The sequence below is a fragment of the Equus asinus genome, chromosome 10 (genome assembly GCF_041296235.1).
Source record: "Equus asinus isolate D_3611 breed Donkey chromosome 10, EquAss-T2T_v2, whole genome shotgun sequence".
Classification (NCBI taxonomy): Eukaryota; Metazoa; Chordata; class Mammalia; order Perissodactyla; family Equidae; genus Equus; species Equus asinus.
The window spans coordinates 64,414,353-64,433,697 of record NC_091799.1 but is presented as its reverse complement, the minus strand read 5'-3'; the positions used below and the strand labels follow the sequence as shown (position 1 = coordinate 64,433,697).

The 19,345-nt window shown below is 38.4% G+C and overlaps 1 protein-coding gene across 8 annotated transcripts in view; it reads right to left on the bottom strand.

Moving 5' to 3' along the window:
• Window positions 1-19,345, bottom strand: part of PDE4D (phosphodiesterase 4D) — a 1,407,338-nt gene that overhangs the window by 516,156 nt on the left and 871,837 nt on the right. Inside the window, exon 1 of one of the 8 annotated variants that reach the window (XM_044771981.2) lies at window positions 2,390-3,703. The exons of the other annotated variants lie outside the window; for them this stretch is intronic. Within the exon in view, the coding sequence (XP_044627916.1) occupies window positions 2,390-2,436 (47 nt within the window). The 5' untranslated portion in view covers window positions 2,437-3,703. Of the gene's footprint in view, window positions 1-2,389; window positions 3,704-19,345 lie in introns of those variants that run through there. 8 annotated transcript variants of the gene reach the window in all.

Sequence of the window (19,345 nt, the reverse complement as noted above, 5' to 3'; positions counted from 1 at the left end):
CCTGGCATGGATCTGTTGCCAACTTCTGATCTGCCCCTTTGTGAAAAAAAGACCTGTATGTGAGAATGAGGAAAGGGAGTCTTTGGAAATGAAAAGGAGAACAATTTGGCAAATCCCTTCTGCTTGGCATGATAATTCATAAGCATGGAATCTAATCCAATAGGGACTCTTACAGTGGGACAAAGGGAAAGGTTTTCTGTCAGCAAACACAGAGAATCTCTTACCGTGAGGTTGTAAACAAGAGAAAAACAACAACTGGGGAAGTTGAGAACCAAACACAACATTAATTGGGTCACCTGGAAAAAACCACCACCTTCTTCCTTTGAATTCAACAACTTATTAACGAAACCTTCTAAAGGGCCCGGGCAAGAACAGATACACAGAACACTCACACTCCACGTTGGCTCAATTTGGCCACAACAACAACAACAAACTGGCACGTCATGCAGTGAAATGACAATGTAGGAAGTGTTACCTTGCTTCAGGCACAAAGGAAAACCACCGGGACTCTCAACTTCTCTAACAGCTTTCAAACATATATATTACAGAGCTAGAGGAGCATGAATAAGCACATTTGCTTTCTTTCCAAAACTATAGAGTTGAATAGTTGATCTCTTTCCAGTCAAAAGTAGAGACCGGCTAAATGCAACAAAATAAAAGGTGGTCACAATGTTAGGCATTCAAACAGCACGTGCATCCTACCTATTGCAACATAAACAAATGAACCCAAACAGCAGGGCCTGGGCAGAATAAAAACTGTTGCTTTATAGCAAGGTACACTTTATAGAAACGAGAACGGTAATTTTTTTCCCCTAAACAAATCTTAATAGGTACAAAATTAACCTTGAAGAAAGGCATAAAGAACAGAAGACAAAAATAAAAGGCTTGACAAATGCCCAGTATGTGCCAGGGACTGTTTCCAGGACCCTTTTATTTTAGGATTAAAGACTGTTTATGTGAATGTATCTGTAAGCATGACAATGACCTTATTGCTGATGCCTGACCCTCACCATTAGCACCAGCAAGGCTAGGCGATGGCACAAAGCTCCCACTGAGTCGGGAACTCTGGTGATGCACTTGGAAGTGGGCCACTGAGGTTTACAGGCATGTCACCAAGACCCCCTCCCATTAGAGACTGGGGACGGTGGCTCTGGGCAGCAGGGAAGGAAGGTACGCCACAGCATGGACACTGAATGCTTCTGGTATTGATACAAAATGAGCACCTGCCCAGAGTGACCAAGGATGTCACTCACCCTTCTCTGCAACTGATTTTCAGCTAACAAGCTGAAACGTCTGTAACAAACCAGCAGGTCATTTTGGTGGAGCCTTAAGATATTAGGAAGCGTTCATTTGAGACATTGTCATAAAAGCAGCTCTAAGAAAACACTCAGAAACCTGTATTTTGATATCTATTACTTAGCCTGATACCAGCTAAAAAATTTACTTGGGAAATAGACTCAAAATCAGACACATTGCCTTGTTCAAAACAAACCATGTTAGTAGCCAGAAAACCTTAAAATGTGCTTTTATCATGCATTCACAAAGTTTCTGCTCAGAGACTGCATCCAGTCCACCCTAGTGTGGTGAAAACAAGCAATTTTGAAATCATGAGCTTTGCCCTCATAATACCCTCAGCAATTAGTTCCTCTACACATTGAGCCATAAACTCTAACAAGAAATGGTAGAGAGTGTCACACGTCCAGAGATCTTCATTCAGGGCATTGAACCTTAATACATGAGCAGACGTCAAGGAACTCGGCAAGTCCTATGAGAGTCTGAGCACTTCAGGATTCATGTGTTAGAATTCTATTAAACTCGTTCATTCTAGTGGAAATATTTCTTGAATAGTTAAAATATTCCTTAAAAGTGAGGCACCAACACATCTTAGTATCATCTTAAAATTGAGTCAACATTCTAAGCTTTCCCTTGCCCTTCTTTTGGAAATTCACAAAGACCCAAGGCCAGGCAGATTGATATTAGATATCAGAATTGCATGTGCCCTTCCCCAGTGAATTTTCAAATAAAAGAAAACAAAAGAGCAAAAAACAAATGCCAAACCTCCCTTTTTTCTTTTGTTTATTGGTCAAATAGTTGCCATTCTAAAAGTTGTTGTGTGCTTTGGTTTAGTCTTGTTTTTCTCTCTCCGAAATGTTAGCAAATGTAAATGTCCTCATACCTGACTTCTTATTTTCAGATGCTTTTACATGAGCAAGTAATTTGTTATTGCATAACCATTACTTTCTCAGAGAATATTTGATTTTAAGCATGTTTTACTTTTCATACTTACTTGATACCAGTATTCTTGCTCAAGACACATCCTCCTCAGGCACCTGCCATGGAATTCTACAATTCTGAGTTCTACAAACTGAAGGGGACATTGATTACTCACCATATCCAGGAATGCCTTCTAAAGGGGAAATTATTCACGTGCATCATATTTGCAGATCTTCTGTCATTAATATTTTCCTTGTCTCATACGTTACATGTAGTGATTTTCAGAGATGAATTCCAACTCTCCTGTTTGAGCAGCTATCATGGGCAATTATTGCAACAAGTATTGAATTCCAAAAAAATCCCCCCCCAAAAACAAACAGCAACCATGAAAGCCCTTCCAGGATTTGAAGAAAGAAACATCGCAGAGCACGGCAGGTAGGAGTCCATCCATCTAGGTTCCACTAGTTAGTCAACACACTAAAATAACCAGTTCAATTGCTAATCCTAAGTGGTGGCAAATATTGTCCTGGTAAAATCCAGCCGCCTAGAGTGTAGATTAATGCATCCTCGCAAGAAGGACTCTGGAATGTGGGAAGAAAGGAGTCAAAAGACAGTTTCTTGTTATCCTTGTTAAAGAAGTGTTAGAAGGGAAATGGAAAACTTCAGGCTGCTTTGCCATGCTGTCCTTTAGAAATGAATATTGCTTTTTCTTCTTTCTTAGGCACATATTCATGTGTGGTCACTTTAACGCAGTGCTGCCTTCTGTGACGACTCGGACAAAGACCTGGGCAGAGGGGCTCGAAACCATGTATGACCAAAGCCAACTTCTTTCCCCAGTCTCAGAACTGCTGGTTTTCAACTGCCAAAGTAGGAAGGCAACGAGCAATTTCTGCTCTGCAGGACGGGATTACCATGAGCTACCGTCATGACTTCAGAAGGTTCTGTCATGAGGAAATTCATTTCTGCTGCCTAACCCCATAATAAGGCTGTCTGCTCTCTTTAAGTAAAATGACTAAGCTATTGATCCTTCCACTGCAGAAACCCCTTTAATTTGTTGTTATCAAAACCATGTGCGGGCTTTTCATATTTTGCCTTGGAAAGAAAATGAATTTCACAGCTGCAAGTCAGACGTTGTCTAAGAATTTCTTCTCCCGGCTGTCTTTCTTTTCTCTCTCGCTCTCTCTTTTTAACCAAATTCAATTCCCCCAATAGGTGTCATTTACTCTGATGCTCTGACATCTTCTGAAAGATTCTCATGCCCAAGCTATACAGACCTTGCATGCTTTTAAAACACAATGGCAACAGGCTCCTGCTGGGGTCCCCCAGCGCCGAATTTCCAGCAGAAGCTTTGGAATCGCCGCAGCCGCCTTGTCTGCCCGGGTTGTGCCGCCCGGCGGCTCTGAGCAGCTCAGGACACTTGCAGGCTCCGTGGTACTGTACATTAACTCTGCAGCAGCCCGCTCGGCTGCGGAGACGGCTGCCTGACAGCGATGTGCTGGCGTCAAGGGGGCCCTCTAGGTGGGTTCCCAGACACTGCAGCACGGGCTTGCTCGCCTCCAAGGAAGAGAGAGCCAAAGGGGTTAAAGGAACAGCTCGCCCTAAAAGAGCAGATTTCTCTCAGTAAGTAATTACCAAGCAAGACAAGCTAAGCAGTAAGAAACCTGCAAATAACCTCCCAGGGCGATGACATCCTGAACAAATAGACAGGACGGGGGTGGGGGGTTGGGGAGGGGTTGTATTTTCCTTCTTACCCAATGAAAAGAAAGAGACTAAAAGAAGTCCAGAGAGAATTTGCGAACGACAGGGTTGGTCACTTCGACTCCTGTGTTTTTAAGAAAACAATAATATCAGGGTGGGGATGTCTGACTAACTTGATTTGTAACCATTCAGTTACAGATGACCAGACGGTAATTTTTGCACAGGAAATCCCGTGGAAGGCAGTTCTGCGGAAGTCGGTGATACCCATGTGCAACTGCGCATGCCATAAAGCTGCTTGTTTGATGAGGGGGTGTGGAGATCTGAGGAGTGCCGGATCAAGCACGGCCATGCCCACGGTGGATATTTTGTATTTCCTCAAGCATACCCCTTTGTTGCAAAAAATTCTGTTCCACAATCCCCTGAAAGCACCCCATCGCTGTTGATGCCATTTTGGAGCAAGAATAAAATAGTAAACTCCTGTAATAGTAGGTTGGCACTTAAATGGTGTTTGTTGGAAATCAGTAGGAGAATGAACTTTACAGTGGCAGTGTACTCAATATTAATGTATCACTTTTAACTTAGGTATTTAAAAAGGCTGTTATGCAATTGCTTAATATTAAATGGAATACTGGCAACATTTAATATATCATGCTATTCGCTTCAGTTAGGATTTCCCTAGTGAGGCCCTGTCATAGCAGAAAAGATGGGAGGGGGTGCATTTCCCACAAATTCAAAACCAGACATAAAGAAATTTAATCATGAAAACTGCCATGATTTGGTGAGTTTTCATTTTGATCAAATGATGAACCTAATAGAAGTATTTCTGGGAACAGGAAGAACTGAGTGGTTCCTTTAAATGCAACTTGAACTTGTAGGTTCAGAAAGATGGTTAAAAACTTAAAAGGAACTTAAGAATTCTGGGATTTCCTGAGGCCTAGGCAGTGTCCTCATGACTTCCTTTTTCTAAAGGGAATAAGGTCATCTGTGGTGTCTTCCATAAGGTCATTTGTAATCTGAACCAGAAAACTCCAGTCTAAATTGTTTTTAACAAGCTTTGAATCAAGCATCACAGAGTAATTCAAAATTTGATATTATATGAGATATTTAAATATTATTATTTAAGAGCAAGGAACACTTACAATGTCCCGGGCCATGTGTTAAGCACTTTGTGTTATTATCTCATTTAATCCTCACAACAACACTATTAGATAAGGACTGTTACTAGCTGTGTTCCACAGATGAGGAAACTGAGGCACTCTGATGTTGAGCAGTTTGCCCAAGATCAAACATCAAGTAAGAGTCACGCTTTGAAGCAAGTCACGCTTTGAATTAGCTCCAGAGCCTGCGTGCATTACCACTATATTATAGCGCCTCTAAAATAAGAATGATACCATCTTGCATTAGTGTTATGCTTTCTAAAAAATTATTTTTAAAGGTATTATTTTAGCCTCACAGAATCATGAGGAGCGTATGACATTTATTATGCCAATTTTGGAGATGAATCTCCAAAAGGATAATATTTGTTCATCATCGCACATCATGTTAGCAGTAGATCTGTAAGAGAATTCAGATTATTTGGCAGGGTAATGTTCTTTGAAGATGATGATTATATGATGATGAACATGAACTTTTTTCAAAACCAATATTGGTCCCTACACTATGTAAAAGAGTAGGTCTCCATGGGAAGTAGCAAATACGAGGATTAAAACAGTGATATAGAAATTTATTTTTCCTTGTATCATTTATTTGAAATTTCTTCATTTTTTTAGTCCATTCTACTCTAGTCTGTTCACATGCTGAAGTGATACCCAGGGGTGATATGATACCAAAAATATCTCTGAATCTTTTTCAGTTACCACACAGTTCAACGTTCAATACTTCTGAGCTCTGTTCCATTTGTGGGCAATGATATAAACAAAGCACTTTATAAATAAAAAACACAAATGATGTAGTCATCAGAGTACTAAAGGAGACATAAAATTAAAATACATTTAAACCAAAAGGAGATTTCAACTGAATATTTTTAAAGTGAACTTCTCGTGGCTTTTTATTTCTATTTTTATATATGCCACCGTCTAGAATAAGGTATGACAAATTAGAATGAAAGGACACACAACTAAGAAGCTATGATAATGGTAGAAAAGCCAAATTTCTGCTTGAGGGATAACAAAGGAAAAAACGTAATTTATTTCACAGTTCAGGGAACCAAGACTACACGTTAATAAACAAGCCTAAATTGAGTGTTTTGAAAACTCAGGGCAACATATATAAAAGAATGGCCTTCTTAGAGAACACAAATAGCTTATTTCCAGCATTTTTATTCTATGTATATATGAAACAGGGTCTTCAGAGTTATGACCACTATTTTACGAACTCGTACTTAGCAAGACTTAGGATTTTACAAATGTGTGGTCTTCAAGAAACAACATTTGTGCAGAACTAATAGGTCTGTAATTTAAAAATAAGTTCTCAAAGATGAATAAAGTTGACAGAGCAGGGTAATACAAAGCTGTTTTATTCTACTAAAAGGTAATCACCCTGTCATGGAACTTCTAAGAAGTATCAAGAGTAAATATAAAAAATCACTTTTATGGCTGAGTCCAGCCCCAACATTTCAATCAATACCGGAGTGCTAATTGTTAGCAGGCACTATGGATGCGCACAGACTCGGCAAGGTCCCTGCCGCCACGGTTGCAGCCTCAGCTCTCCTGGCACAAAAGCTGGGTTTTGTTTCTATTTTAAAATCTAATCCCATAGCAAGCAGAAGAGTAACTGGTCTTTCAAGGATAGACTTGCATTAGCCATCCTCATATGAGACTGATGGAAGAAAAACTAAAAAACAGAATGTTAATTTATTGATAAAATGTCGACTACAAACGCAGAGCAAACCAGAATACTCTAATCAACATTTTCATGAAAGATTGTTTAGTGCCCTCAGAATCAGAGCAGAATGACTAACTAGCCAGTGTCCTCATGACCTCTTTCTAAAATTAAAGTCCTTTGCTGCCATGACTAGGGGGTTATGCTTGCAAGGGTGATGGTTTTCAAACTGAGTTCCTGGGAACCCTGTGGTTTGCAAAGTTGTCTTAGGCCAACTGCAGGGCAAAGGGAGGCCAGGTACCTCGGGCAGTTTCACCAGAGCCTCTGCTTTTACCTGTTTTATTTCAAGGTTAGGTTTGAAAAAGAGAGTCTAGTTCTTAAAAAAATATTTACAAAAACGTAACAGTAGGAATACAAAATGAATACTTTCTAGGCAAATTCTTCTCTCTGTATTGTCAGTTTCAAGTCTCCATTCTCTTTAAACCCCTTCAGTTTACATGCTTCCTTCTCAATGAGTATCTTACAAAGGGTAAGTTATACTTTTATGTTAATACAAACATAGCATAATATAGACACACCCTAGTCTCTGAACTTGGGTGTTTCCTAAACTCTATAGCCACTTATCTGATATGGAGGGTGTAATGACTTACCTCATTGATCTTCCCAGAGTTTCACTTTCAGAATCTAACTTTAATTTTAAGTGTTAAGGTATACCTTTCTGTAACCATCACATTCTGCTAAACCAATAGCTCATATCAATGATTGCCTCTTAAATAACTTCGATAAAATAAAATTAAAACTACTCTAGATTTAGATATGAAATGTCAAGGATCTAAAAGGTGATCTATTAATCTTTTATGAACATTAATTATCAGCTCAGATATTTTAGGAAAGTGTCCCATTCTTTCATGAGGCTGGATAACATTTGCTTCCTCTATTCTACATATTGGTTTTGTATAAAAATATTTACATATACAAATACCTGTGCATGCTTTATTTTTTTAGCACAGTCTCTATATTAGTAGTATAAGTATGTTATATCTTAAGAAATACAAACTACAGTCACTTAGATGTCTTGGGGAATATTACTTTTGGCCTAAAGCCAAAAAGGTGAGATTTTTTAAAAAAAAAATTTCCAATAAAAAAAGAAATTTCTGTGCACTTTTTACATATGCATGAGTACGTATGTATAAATATACATAGTTCTGTTCTATGTATTATATACATATATATCATCAATTAATAAACAGATGAGAATGGCATTTCAATATGTAGAATGAGACCCAAGATGACTGCATATTCCTTACCCCTACCTCTCAGTAGGAAAAGAACATTCGAGACCAAATCTTCTCTCCTACACTTACAAAAAAACCAAGCCTTCTAGAAAGGAACAGCATCTTCCTCTGTGTATTTCTAACACCAAAAATGTTGTTGGCACTCAGTAAATGTTAAGTAATGACCATGTTGATAGTGATGACTTCCCACTTACGGCAAGTTCTAGCAAAGTCTGAAGGCATGCTGTTCAGCACATTTAAAACTGAAATAAGAGGAGCTCTTCATGCAGCCATGGTTTCAATCGCTAAGAGTCAGGGAACTGTGTCATGTTTCAGCAAGCTGGTAGTGCGTTTGATGTTTCTACATATTCTTATAACCAAGGATACAACCACCAATTGAAAAGCGAAAAAGAAATTCATTAAACACCTATTTTGATCACAGCCAACAGATATTTTGTTGAAAATCTTCATGATTTAAGTAATATAAGAAGTCATTTTGGATCATATAGTCTAAGCTTAAATCTTCTCAACTTAAGGGATAAATAAATGCACTTACAGGAAAAAATCCTCCTATCACCAAACAGATTTCATAATCGGAATACTTAAAATCTTGCAAAAATTCCATAATATTTCTGGAAGTAGAAGTTCTGGAATACCTAATGCTACAATACAAAGAAAGCACTTAGTATTTATTATTCAAAATGGAATGTGGAGAAAAAGCCCCAGCAATTTCAAAGAAGAAAAAGTCCAATTTGCATTCTGTCTTGGAGTCTCAAGATGTGAGCCCTTAATTTCAGGTTCTGCCTTTTACTTTTTGTGTAATTTTGAACAACTCACTAAACCTCAGTGAGACTCAATTTCCTTATCTGTAACAAGGAAATAATAACATAATTCATAGATGATTATAATTTTTAACTTACTGAGGTAAATTATAGAAAAATACTTTGTAATGTGAAGAGAGCTCTTTAAATGTTGTTCATATTTACTTTAAATTTGCTCATTAGAAAATGTAGTAAAATATAGATTCTTCACCTAGTCTGTAATTTACTTAAATTGAACTGGAAAAAAATAAAAACCAATCAGGTAATGTTGGAAGCCCCTTCTGAAATGGAATTATATTTCATTTCTACTTTAAACTTTTCTAAAGGCTTTGTATCATATTTGTTTCAGAAACTCAAAGGAGTCAAAATAGTTTTCATGCAATAAGTTAAGGCCCAGTTTCAAAATATACCCATGTTTATGGAATATTATAGATTCCTAAGAATGACTTGGAAAAATATCTGAAATATTGGCCGGTAGGGGAAAAACACCCTCAGGTTTGCAGAATAATATCTTCAATGTGAATTCATCAATTTAAATATGCATATGTATATAAATATACATTTATACCAATGGAGCGGAAAAGAACCAGGAAGATATACACCAAACTATGGACAAAGTGCCACTGAGATAAGGAAGTAAAAGTGGGCCTGATTAACAAAAGATTTTCACATTTTACTTTACATATTTCTGAATTGATTAATATTCTCAATAAGAATGTTTCCATGTATTATATGCATAATTAAAACCTGAATGAAGAGAAAAATATATTTAGTATTTACTAAGGAAGAATAGTCATTTGTAGTTAATATCTACCTATTGAAATATCAGATCCAATTTTCTAACATTTGTCAGATAGAATCTCTGTGATAGATTTGAGAAATCTAACCTCAAAGCTGAACAAATTCAAAATATATATTCAAGAGTTCAAACATTCCACTAATATAATTAGCTAAATCAATCTCGAGTCTTAAAAATAGAAATGAATAACTGATTTATTCTTTTTCCATGTCCACATGAACACTGTGGCTGGGGCAACTATCAACATTAAAGCTGTGTCTACTTGCAAAATGAAACCTCTTATCATACATCTTGATAACAGTATGTGTTTATTTTACTCCAGCTCAAATATGTGAGTATCTGCAATCACACAGATTTTCTATCTCCTTAATTTTGATCCATCTTTGAATCTGCTTGTATATTTCATTTAAAAAACTTAGGGTAGTTATATATCTACTATAGTAACAGTGTATAGTGTATCTATTTTCTCATCTAGGTAAATCTAAGAAATTATGTTTACTCCTAGAATGGAATAGGATGCATGGTCTACTATTCATATTTTCAATCCAATTTATAGGTTCTTTAATATTCTGGCAATGAATCGTCAGTCCTGGCTTTTAGTGCTTTTATGATTGTAATTTTGGGGGAGTGTGTTTTCATAGTTATTTTAATAGAAAGTCAGAAGAGGCTGCATTAAAGACTACAGATCAGATGCCATTTAAAATCCAAAGACCTCAGTTACTACTTCTAACACACACACACATGCGCGTGCATTCTCACACACCGTTGACAGTTAATGGAATTAATTAAAAGCAAGCATGACTATGATATTTACAAATTATATATGTATTTGCAATATAGATATTACATATATATACAGACGTATTATTACTTCAACATCTTGTATTTACTATATGGAGACTGTTACTCCATTTTTTTCAGTTATCTTTGAAATAGATAATTAAAGATTATCATTAGAATGTCAACTTCATGGGGTGAACTGGGATCTTTTGGATTGTTTTGTCCCTACTGTATCCCCAGAGCCTAGAAGAGTGTCCAGTGCATCATAAGAGCTCAATGAAATATTTGTTGAGTCAATGATTCTCCTAAAGAAATAAGCACTATACCAAACATGATGCTTTACGTCTGCCTACACCTCCTTCTAAAGAGCTCGCCTTCCCTACCCACTACCCTTATGAAACCTGATCCACTGCCCCTTGATTCCTTCACTGGGCAGCAAATATGCACGTTCTCTCTTTGGAATGTGAACGGTCAGAAGTAAAACAGAGACCCTAATCAGTTCAAGGTGGGCTTTAACCAAAACATCACGCGGACTTGGGGGCTGAAGTTGCCCTTTTGGGTCAAGTGCAAACAGATGTAGTAGGAGCAAACACAGGGAGAAGCAGGCAAAGAGTGGAAACACAGAGACAAAGAGAAATGGATGATTACACGACCCCAAAAAGCAGTTGCCTCGATTCTTGGGCTTTACCACCCAACAAGGCCCATATACTTTATTTCTGTGAACTGCTGTATCTTTACAGTAACTATATTCACTCCTTTTTTACAGAAGCTAGTCCGAGTTGGTTTCTTTTCCTTGCAATCAAAATCTTGACTAGACAAGTCACTATATGAGAAATTTTATTTTGCTACTCATAAATCTTTTCCTTCCCTCCAAAAATAAAACTATTTAAAATCAATGCTATATTCTAATATTAAATAGCCAGAGTGAATTAGCTTGACATTGAATTAACGATTACTTGGTCAAGGGGCTTAAATTAAAACACACACACACGCAAAGTGGAACTAATAATTAAGCATCTGCATCTACATCCACATGCAGAGGTTCTGGAGACAGCATTCCTTTTTTATGGCTGGCATCTATTACACTTCCAGTCAAAATATTAGCTTCTTATTTTTCTCAAACTTCACCGTTTTCTTCACTGAATATTAATTTGTTTCCAATAAGGAGGCAAAACTCAGAGAGAGAGAAAGAGAGAGATTAAGGAAAGGGGAAAATGCTATAATTTTTATTGGCTTTATAGAGCAAGAGAATTTAGTACTTGAAAAGCATAATTGCTTTTTAGGGAGAAAAAAGGACATTCATATGACTATTTTAAAATAATCATTTAAAAGTCTTAAAATATTAAAATGTATTAAAACCAGAACTCAGTATTTTAGAATAATAGTTTTAAAGTCATTTTGATATAATTAAGTAAAACGTTCTTTGCTTTTGAGTGCAAAATAAATTCAAGGCTAGTTATGAAATCCCAGTTGCCTACTATGGACAGATACCTTCTCTTTCACCTGGCATTTTATACCCTCTGCTCTGCAGCTTTCAATGTTCTGACTTGGGGGTGAATCCACAGGGCTGAATGCTTGAAACTATCAACTCACCTGCCTCTCTACAATTGGCTCATCCCACCCGGAAAAGCATCACTATGGACCACACAGATCACTTAATAGATACAAATGGGCAAAACAGAAACAACACATCTCCTAAACCAAATGAGGCAGAAAAATATTAATATGAAATCCCATTGCCTGGCTATGTAAGCTTATACTTTTCTCCATTAGTAGCATGTTATGAGTGGGAAAGAATTCAACGCAGATGTAACATGATTTCATCTATTGTTCTTAGTTCCAAGATTTGTAAAACGGATGAAGACACACAAGAACTTTAAAGTTTTCCACAAAATAAAGTAGAAAACTTGATCAAATAGTAAATTTACTTTTAGGATTTCTCTTCCTTTCTCACTGACTCTTCCCCTGTAGATTGGTGATGGAACAGGGGTTGGAGCAAAAGCAAAAAGCAGAAGTTGACAGATAAGCACCTGAGCCTCTGTTGTCAAGACCCTCGGCAAGCTTCCTTGATATTTGAAATTCCTGCTTCACTTGTTAAAGAATGGAAGTTATGCTGGAAGCAGGAACAAAGTGAATGAAAACATAAACTCCTGAACTTTCTCCCTCTCCTCACGGATTAGAGACACAGGCCATTTGAGATGAGGCTGCCACTGTGTGTCGGGAGGTTGAATATTTTTGTTCGAGAAGGAGAATGATCAAGCACCTATTGCAGCCCCCGAATCCTTGGTGGCTTCTCCTCCTAGACTATAGCTCTAGTGAGCAGGTGACAATCCTAAACTTCAAATCCAAGGGAGTCTGAAGGGAGGAAGGAGTCAAGAAAGACAAGGAAAGGCGAAAGACAGTTCCCATTTCCTTTCCTTTCCAGAATGACTTACTGCTTCCCACACCTTTAATGCAGACCTACTTTGAGAGCCTTCTACTGGAGCACAGGTGTTTTAAAGGTCAGAACATTTGCTGAAAGGTGTAAATAATTTTCCTCTCAAATATCAGAGGAAGACAGAAAGGAGAAACACGCAAGAAGAGATACAAATGTGATGTGGTATGGTCAAGATATTTTAAAGGATATCAACATTGTAACAAGGTCACTGAAAATAAGGCCATGTGATATGTATGAAAAACACATTTTCTTTTGGTTTCCCCACTACTCTTTTAAGTTTGATTTACGGAGAAAGTCTTCTGACTTTTTGGAGCACTCTTAGGCAACAGAGAGCTTTGCATTCACTTTAAACCATCAACTCAGATTCCATTCGGAAATTACAATGTCCATTCCAAACTCTAAACCAAAACTCCAGACTTGAGTTAACTCACATCTTCTTCCCATTCCCAGCTGGGCCCATAAAAGACTAGCTGCTTTGGGGTGAGTGTGTAGGTCAGGGAGTAGGGTCTATCTTCCCCGTTCCTTGCTCTCCTGACTTACCAGCTGTCAGTACTGACTACTTTGGGGTCGGAGAGCATGGAGAGAGGTGATGAAAGGAAGAAGATGGTTTTTTTCTTGAATTGGCACTGTCGTAAGATGGCATCTTGCTCTGGGAACCGGGCAGATGTTGAAAGCTGCCTCTCTGTTTTGTGGGCACATTTGTGGGTTCATCAGCAGCATCCCTGCTGGGCCCCCTGGCTGCAACTCCTATGACTCAGGCAGGGCTTTGTTTCCAAAGCGCTGCTGGTTAATCAGCCCCCCACCAAGCCCCTGGTTTTGCAGTGGTCCAAACCTACAAACTCTTGCTGTTGGAGTCCAAGTGCCTTTTCCAGATGGTCCTCTTGGGAAGGACATAAAATATCTCAAGGCCAGTTCTCTCTCTAGTGTTGTGTACATCTGCTCCATGGGAAAAAATCCCGCCACTGAAGGCTCTTTCTCTGGGCTTGATGTGAAAGAGATGACTGCGGCCCCCTTTGAGGGAGGGGAGGACTCACAGCAATACCCAGTTCTCTCTTTCTTAACAAACAAAAAAAGCAAAAACAAAAACTCATTTTCATAAATTACTCTTCCCTTTCCTTCTCTGAACTCTTTTATCGACTCAATCTGAATTAAAGGCACCTATGTGAGGGGCCCAAAAGCCATGAAACTGATTCTTGGCCCCCTATTTTGAAAACTGGAATGTAGGACTGGCACTACCCTTTGGGATGCAGCTTCCATTGTGTCTGCCTGCCTTTGCTGAAACTCCACTTTTAATATTTGTTACCATGTGATTAACATCACAGTTCCTTTACCATTGTTTGTAATCTACTCAATATCCACCTTGCCTTCTTCCATACTGGTGGAAACCCAATTTTTTTTGCAGGAATCTACTTTTGGAAGCAGAGAAGGCGACTCCACGCCCAACTCAAGGGGGAATCCTGAACAGTCTAATCCCATTTGCTGGCCAGGAATTGGTTTATGTCATAAGACCAAACCTAGCCAAACGGCTAGAAAGGGAAGTCGGCTGAGATGACATCTGGGAGAAGCGTTTCATCAAAAGAAGCACAGGGAAGAAAGGGTTCATTTCCTTCCTTTGGGCCTTGAGCCTGGCTAGGGCCATTATCTTGTGATAATGGGGGGAGTCAGTCTAAGCAAAAGGACAACATGCTAAGATGATAAAGCAGAACCCAGGTGATATGCCTGAGCCTCTTCATAACCATCCCTGGAACACTCCACCTTGAAACCCTATCGTATAGGACAGGAAATTTTCCTTATTTGTTCACATCAAGCCATTGAGTTGGCAGCTCCAAACCTGTACTATAGGTGTCTTCCCTGAGACAGTTCACCATGGAATATTTATTATAATCCAAAAGGCCACTTCTTCATAGCTAATCAAGTCAAACAGCAGAGGGAAGCTTACATTTTCTCACCTTTTTTTTCCTTCTAAATAGCTGGTGGGTAAGCTCATCTGCCACAAAAAAAAAACACTTTAAAATCAGATGTTTAAGTTAATTCTCAAAATTGCAATTGCTATTATTGAATTGAAACAACAGTTGTGATGACACCTGTAATAACAAATGTAAATAGAAACAAACAAAAGTTATGTTCAATTTGCAAATCCGTCATTTATCAGTAGGCTTGGGTCTCTCTTGGAGTTTATGGGGAAACCAAAGAGGTTTCTGATAGTCCATGATATTGTCAATATTCAGGGCAACAATCACATTCTAATCTTAGAAAATCAGGAGATGATGTGTATGCCAAAAAAAACCTTGGAAATCGAATCATACTTTATGCTGAATTCCATTTGGAGGATCAAGCAAGGACTTATTTTACTTTCTATATTATGATGTGGGTGTGCTTATATTAAATCACTTTCTGAGAAACACTAGATGACTAATTTGTGACAACGATATGTTTGCAGACTAACACATTCATAAGAACAGCAGAATAATGAGCTAATTTGTAAAGTACCAGATGGAATTTACTGAAAGCCAGTGGCCTAAGCTATCATAATTGTCCTTTATACGCCAAGAAGACACTTCTAGTAATCTTGCTACCCACATCTTTGCTTTTGGATAAACAGGCCAAGGTGTCACCAATCTGCCTTGCCACGAGGGCAGGTCTCTGGTATTTGAACATGCTTGCTAAGGGGAGAGGCTGCTGCAGTGTGCACTTCTTGCTTTTTTGAACTCCACTGTCTGAATGGCGCCCATAATGAGGGACCACTAATCTTACCTGTTCTCCAGTCCCTGTCGTTGTTGTTCTTTTGATGTCGTTTCTTCGCTAATTCACAAACATGGAGGTGCATTCACCTTCACCCTTGAACAGTCTTTCTTTTTCCTCTGTGTTTGCATGCTCCAGCTCACTGATATTGGCACCATATCCTCAGTACTTCAGCGATGGTCTTTTCCATTTTTTCTTGCTTTTCCCAAGTCAATCCTGGGATGACTTCATCCCTCTTATCCTTAGCCTCATCGTCCCTCCTTTAGTCCCCAACCCAAGCATGAGATTGATAAACCTGAGCCCCAATTTCAGCTTTTTCTGCATTATATCTCCTCAGAGCCTGGAGTGTAAACTAGCTAATTTGCGCTGCTAGGTTAATAGAAGTTTTTCTGAAGAAAGCATGGTTTGGTGGAAGGAGCACAGGTTTTTGGTATCATCAAACAGACCTGAGGTCTCTTAACACTTCGTTTACCTCGGACTCAATTCCCCAACCTTCACTGAATCTTAATTTTTTCATTTGGAAAACAACAATGACACAAACTTCTTAGATTTGTTTGGGATTGCCTTAAAGGGTATAGGTTAACCACACAGCATGTGTAAGAAATCAATGCATGATTTGTTTCCTCGCCCTCCTCAAATGTTTGCTGTCTAGCCTGCTGACTGCCATGGTGGGAAGGTTCCATTAGGGAAGAAGGAAAACAGTGTGGAAATATGAGGAGGCCGAATAACAGAGGCTTCTCCAGCAATTACTAATGCAAAGTGCGTTAGCAGAGTGGCTACAAAATACCCATGGTGTGGTTTTTACATTGTTTGCCCTACGGAGAGCCTATAAACTTAACTAGCATAAGACCATCAACCCCAAAGTGGAAAATGGATGCAAATAAGCATCACAGAAAGAGAACTACAAATATCCAAGTGCCACTCGAAAAGATCTTTAATCTTACTGGTACCCAAAGAAATAAATTAAAATTACAATAAGATATGTTGCCTATCACATTGGTAAAAATTAAAGACTAAAAACATCCAGTGATGGTGAGAGGGTGGTAAACAGGTACACCCAGAAACAATTGGCAGAAATGTGGATTGGGAGAGACTTTCTTGAAGTATAATTTAGTACACTTTTTAAAATGTAACACGCACATACCTTTGATTTGCAGGAGTCTATCAGCCCCCAAACATACAATAGTGTTGAAGATGATTAAAAATGCATACTAACAAATGATCGAAATATTTTTATTATGTATAAAGACAATGATATAGATTTATAAAATTTATAGGTGATTTGCTGTTTTCAGAGATAAAAATAAGTATTTAATAATTGGCAATCCAAAAGTTTCTTTACTTCTATCCATTTAAAAATTTTGGAACTCTTCATAATATAATTGATTGATACTCAGCTTTCCAACCCTATGTAAAACTTACTTCTCTTTTTGGTTATAAATTTTTTATTTCTAAAACTTAATATATTTAAAGAAAATTAAGACAACCCGTCAAACTGAATTTCATTTTTACGTCTTTTTGTTTTATTCTCCGCCCCCATTCCCCGTGGTATACACAAAGCTTTGCTTTATTGGCACACTTTCTCCAACATCTGAAAAACATAGGGAGCATTGTCATTGTAGGCCAAAACTGATCTCATTTGCCCAAGGAATACAAATTTCTCAGACAAGGATTTAAACTCTTGTTACTACAACTCTTGGGCCCGGTCCTTTCTATTAGAATCTGATTTTCTTGCAATATGGGAGGAGGAGAGGGGAGATGGTGTCTTTCAAATACAAAGACCATGCTTCTGATATCATGAACACAGAGTGCTTCTGGGTCACTTTTACCAGCACTGGAATTGAGCCTCTTCAGTCACACCATCTGCACCAAAGTGGCATGCTCAAGCACATCCGTTAGGTGAGCTGGCTGACCCAGGCCATGAAACAGACTAAACGAAACTAATCCAACAGAAGCTCACTAGAGCGATTGCCAGCCCAACTTGGCTACTTTGTTAGAGAAACCAATATCCAACATTTTAAAATGAAATAGTTCCTTCTTTCTCAAGGAGAACTATACTATATAAGACTAGAAATATATATAAAACTCCTTCCATCAGTGTGAGCTCCAGATCACATGGTGTAAACCAAGTATCTGTATATCTCTAGCTACATAAATTGAACTGAGCTTCTGAAAAGAGCATGGTATTAATTGAAGCATTAGCATAAGAAACTAATTAGCTTCCTTCCACATACCATTTAGAAACATGCAATAGCACATTGGAAATGAGAAGAGAAGGGTGAAATAAAGCTAGCATTTTTTGAGTCTCTTGTCTGCAGATGGTTTTGTGCACAAGTTTTACACAAGTTATTTCTTTTAATACTTGCAATAGCTCTATGAAACACGTGTTAATATTAACATGGCCCACTTTATAGATGAGGAACCTGAAGAACCTCGAGAGGTCAAGTTATTGCCCATGGACCCAGACAGTAGGCGGCTGAGCTGCGTCTGGACTCTAAAACCAATTTTGCCCACTACAATGTGAGACCAGCTTTGTCCTGTGGATTTAGAAGTGGCTGAAAAGGACTGGTTGGGAAGGAGGCACAATTGTAAAGATAGTAGATGGGGTAATAATGACCATGAGCCACATGAGTAGCAAGTGCCAGATACTGTGCTAAACTCTTAACTCTCCGCATTTAATCTTCCAGAAAAGTACTACTAGCTTGTCCATTTTACAGTGAGGAAACTGAAGCACAGAATAGTTAAGCAAGTCAGCCAAAGTTACACAGCTAGCCAATAAGTCTTACAGTGAGCTCATAATATTTCATTATTTCATTTCCCCGTATTTATCTTTTTCTTTTCTCTTTCTTTCTTATAGAGGAAAAAAAACAAGCGACTTCTATTACAATTTACTGATTTCATATACTTTTGGGAGTTCTACTGCTTTTCGGATAAAGAATAACCAGTGTTCTCCCCCACCTTTGAGATGCCAAGATGCTATCTGAGGATACTGGAAGGCACTTTAATGATGTCCTGCTTATGTCAACAGATCCGCAGAGAATTAGGCTGCAGTTCAATTTTTAACCCCATCCATGACTTTCTAAACCCTCATCAGAAACATCTTGTTTTAGTTCTTCCACATGCAAAATTAAAATAGCTAGGTGTCTTTGTCTAAAAATGCTAACAGATGATTTGGCAAAGGCTGATATTTTATATTGTCTCTTTGGCTGGTTTGGGGATTCTTCATCTAGCATTGAGTGAGCGCCCAAGCCCCTCCCTTTTCCTATTTATTATCAGGCTGCTGCACTGCAGTGTTGAGACATCTGATCATTTAGATCATTAAAAATCAATCCAATGACCAAACATTTCTGTACATTTTAGAGAAATGACAAAAAGTACAGTATTAGATTGCTATTAACTGGCTCTGGGTTTTCTTTTTACAGCTGCCAGGAAAGTCATTTGGTAAAATTGATTAAACCAGCATGCCAGAAGGAGAGAGGAAAAGAGCAGAGAAATGTAAACACAGCGAGCTTAGAGGGAGGGTGATGTTCTTCTTGGGAATGAAGTGAGATGTGGCTGGGGGAGGGCGGGGGGGGCGGGTAGGAGGAAAACCTTGCAGACAGTGAGCATACTGTAATTTGGGGTATAAGAGATGCAAGATGGTAGGATAAAAGCAAACTAAAATGCAGAACCCATAGGGGCAGAAGGAATGAAGAAAAAGCAAGCAATCCATGTGCTTCTAATAGGCTGTCTGCATTGGTCACACTGCACAGTTTGACTG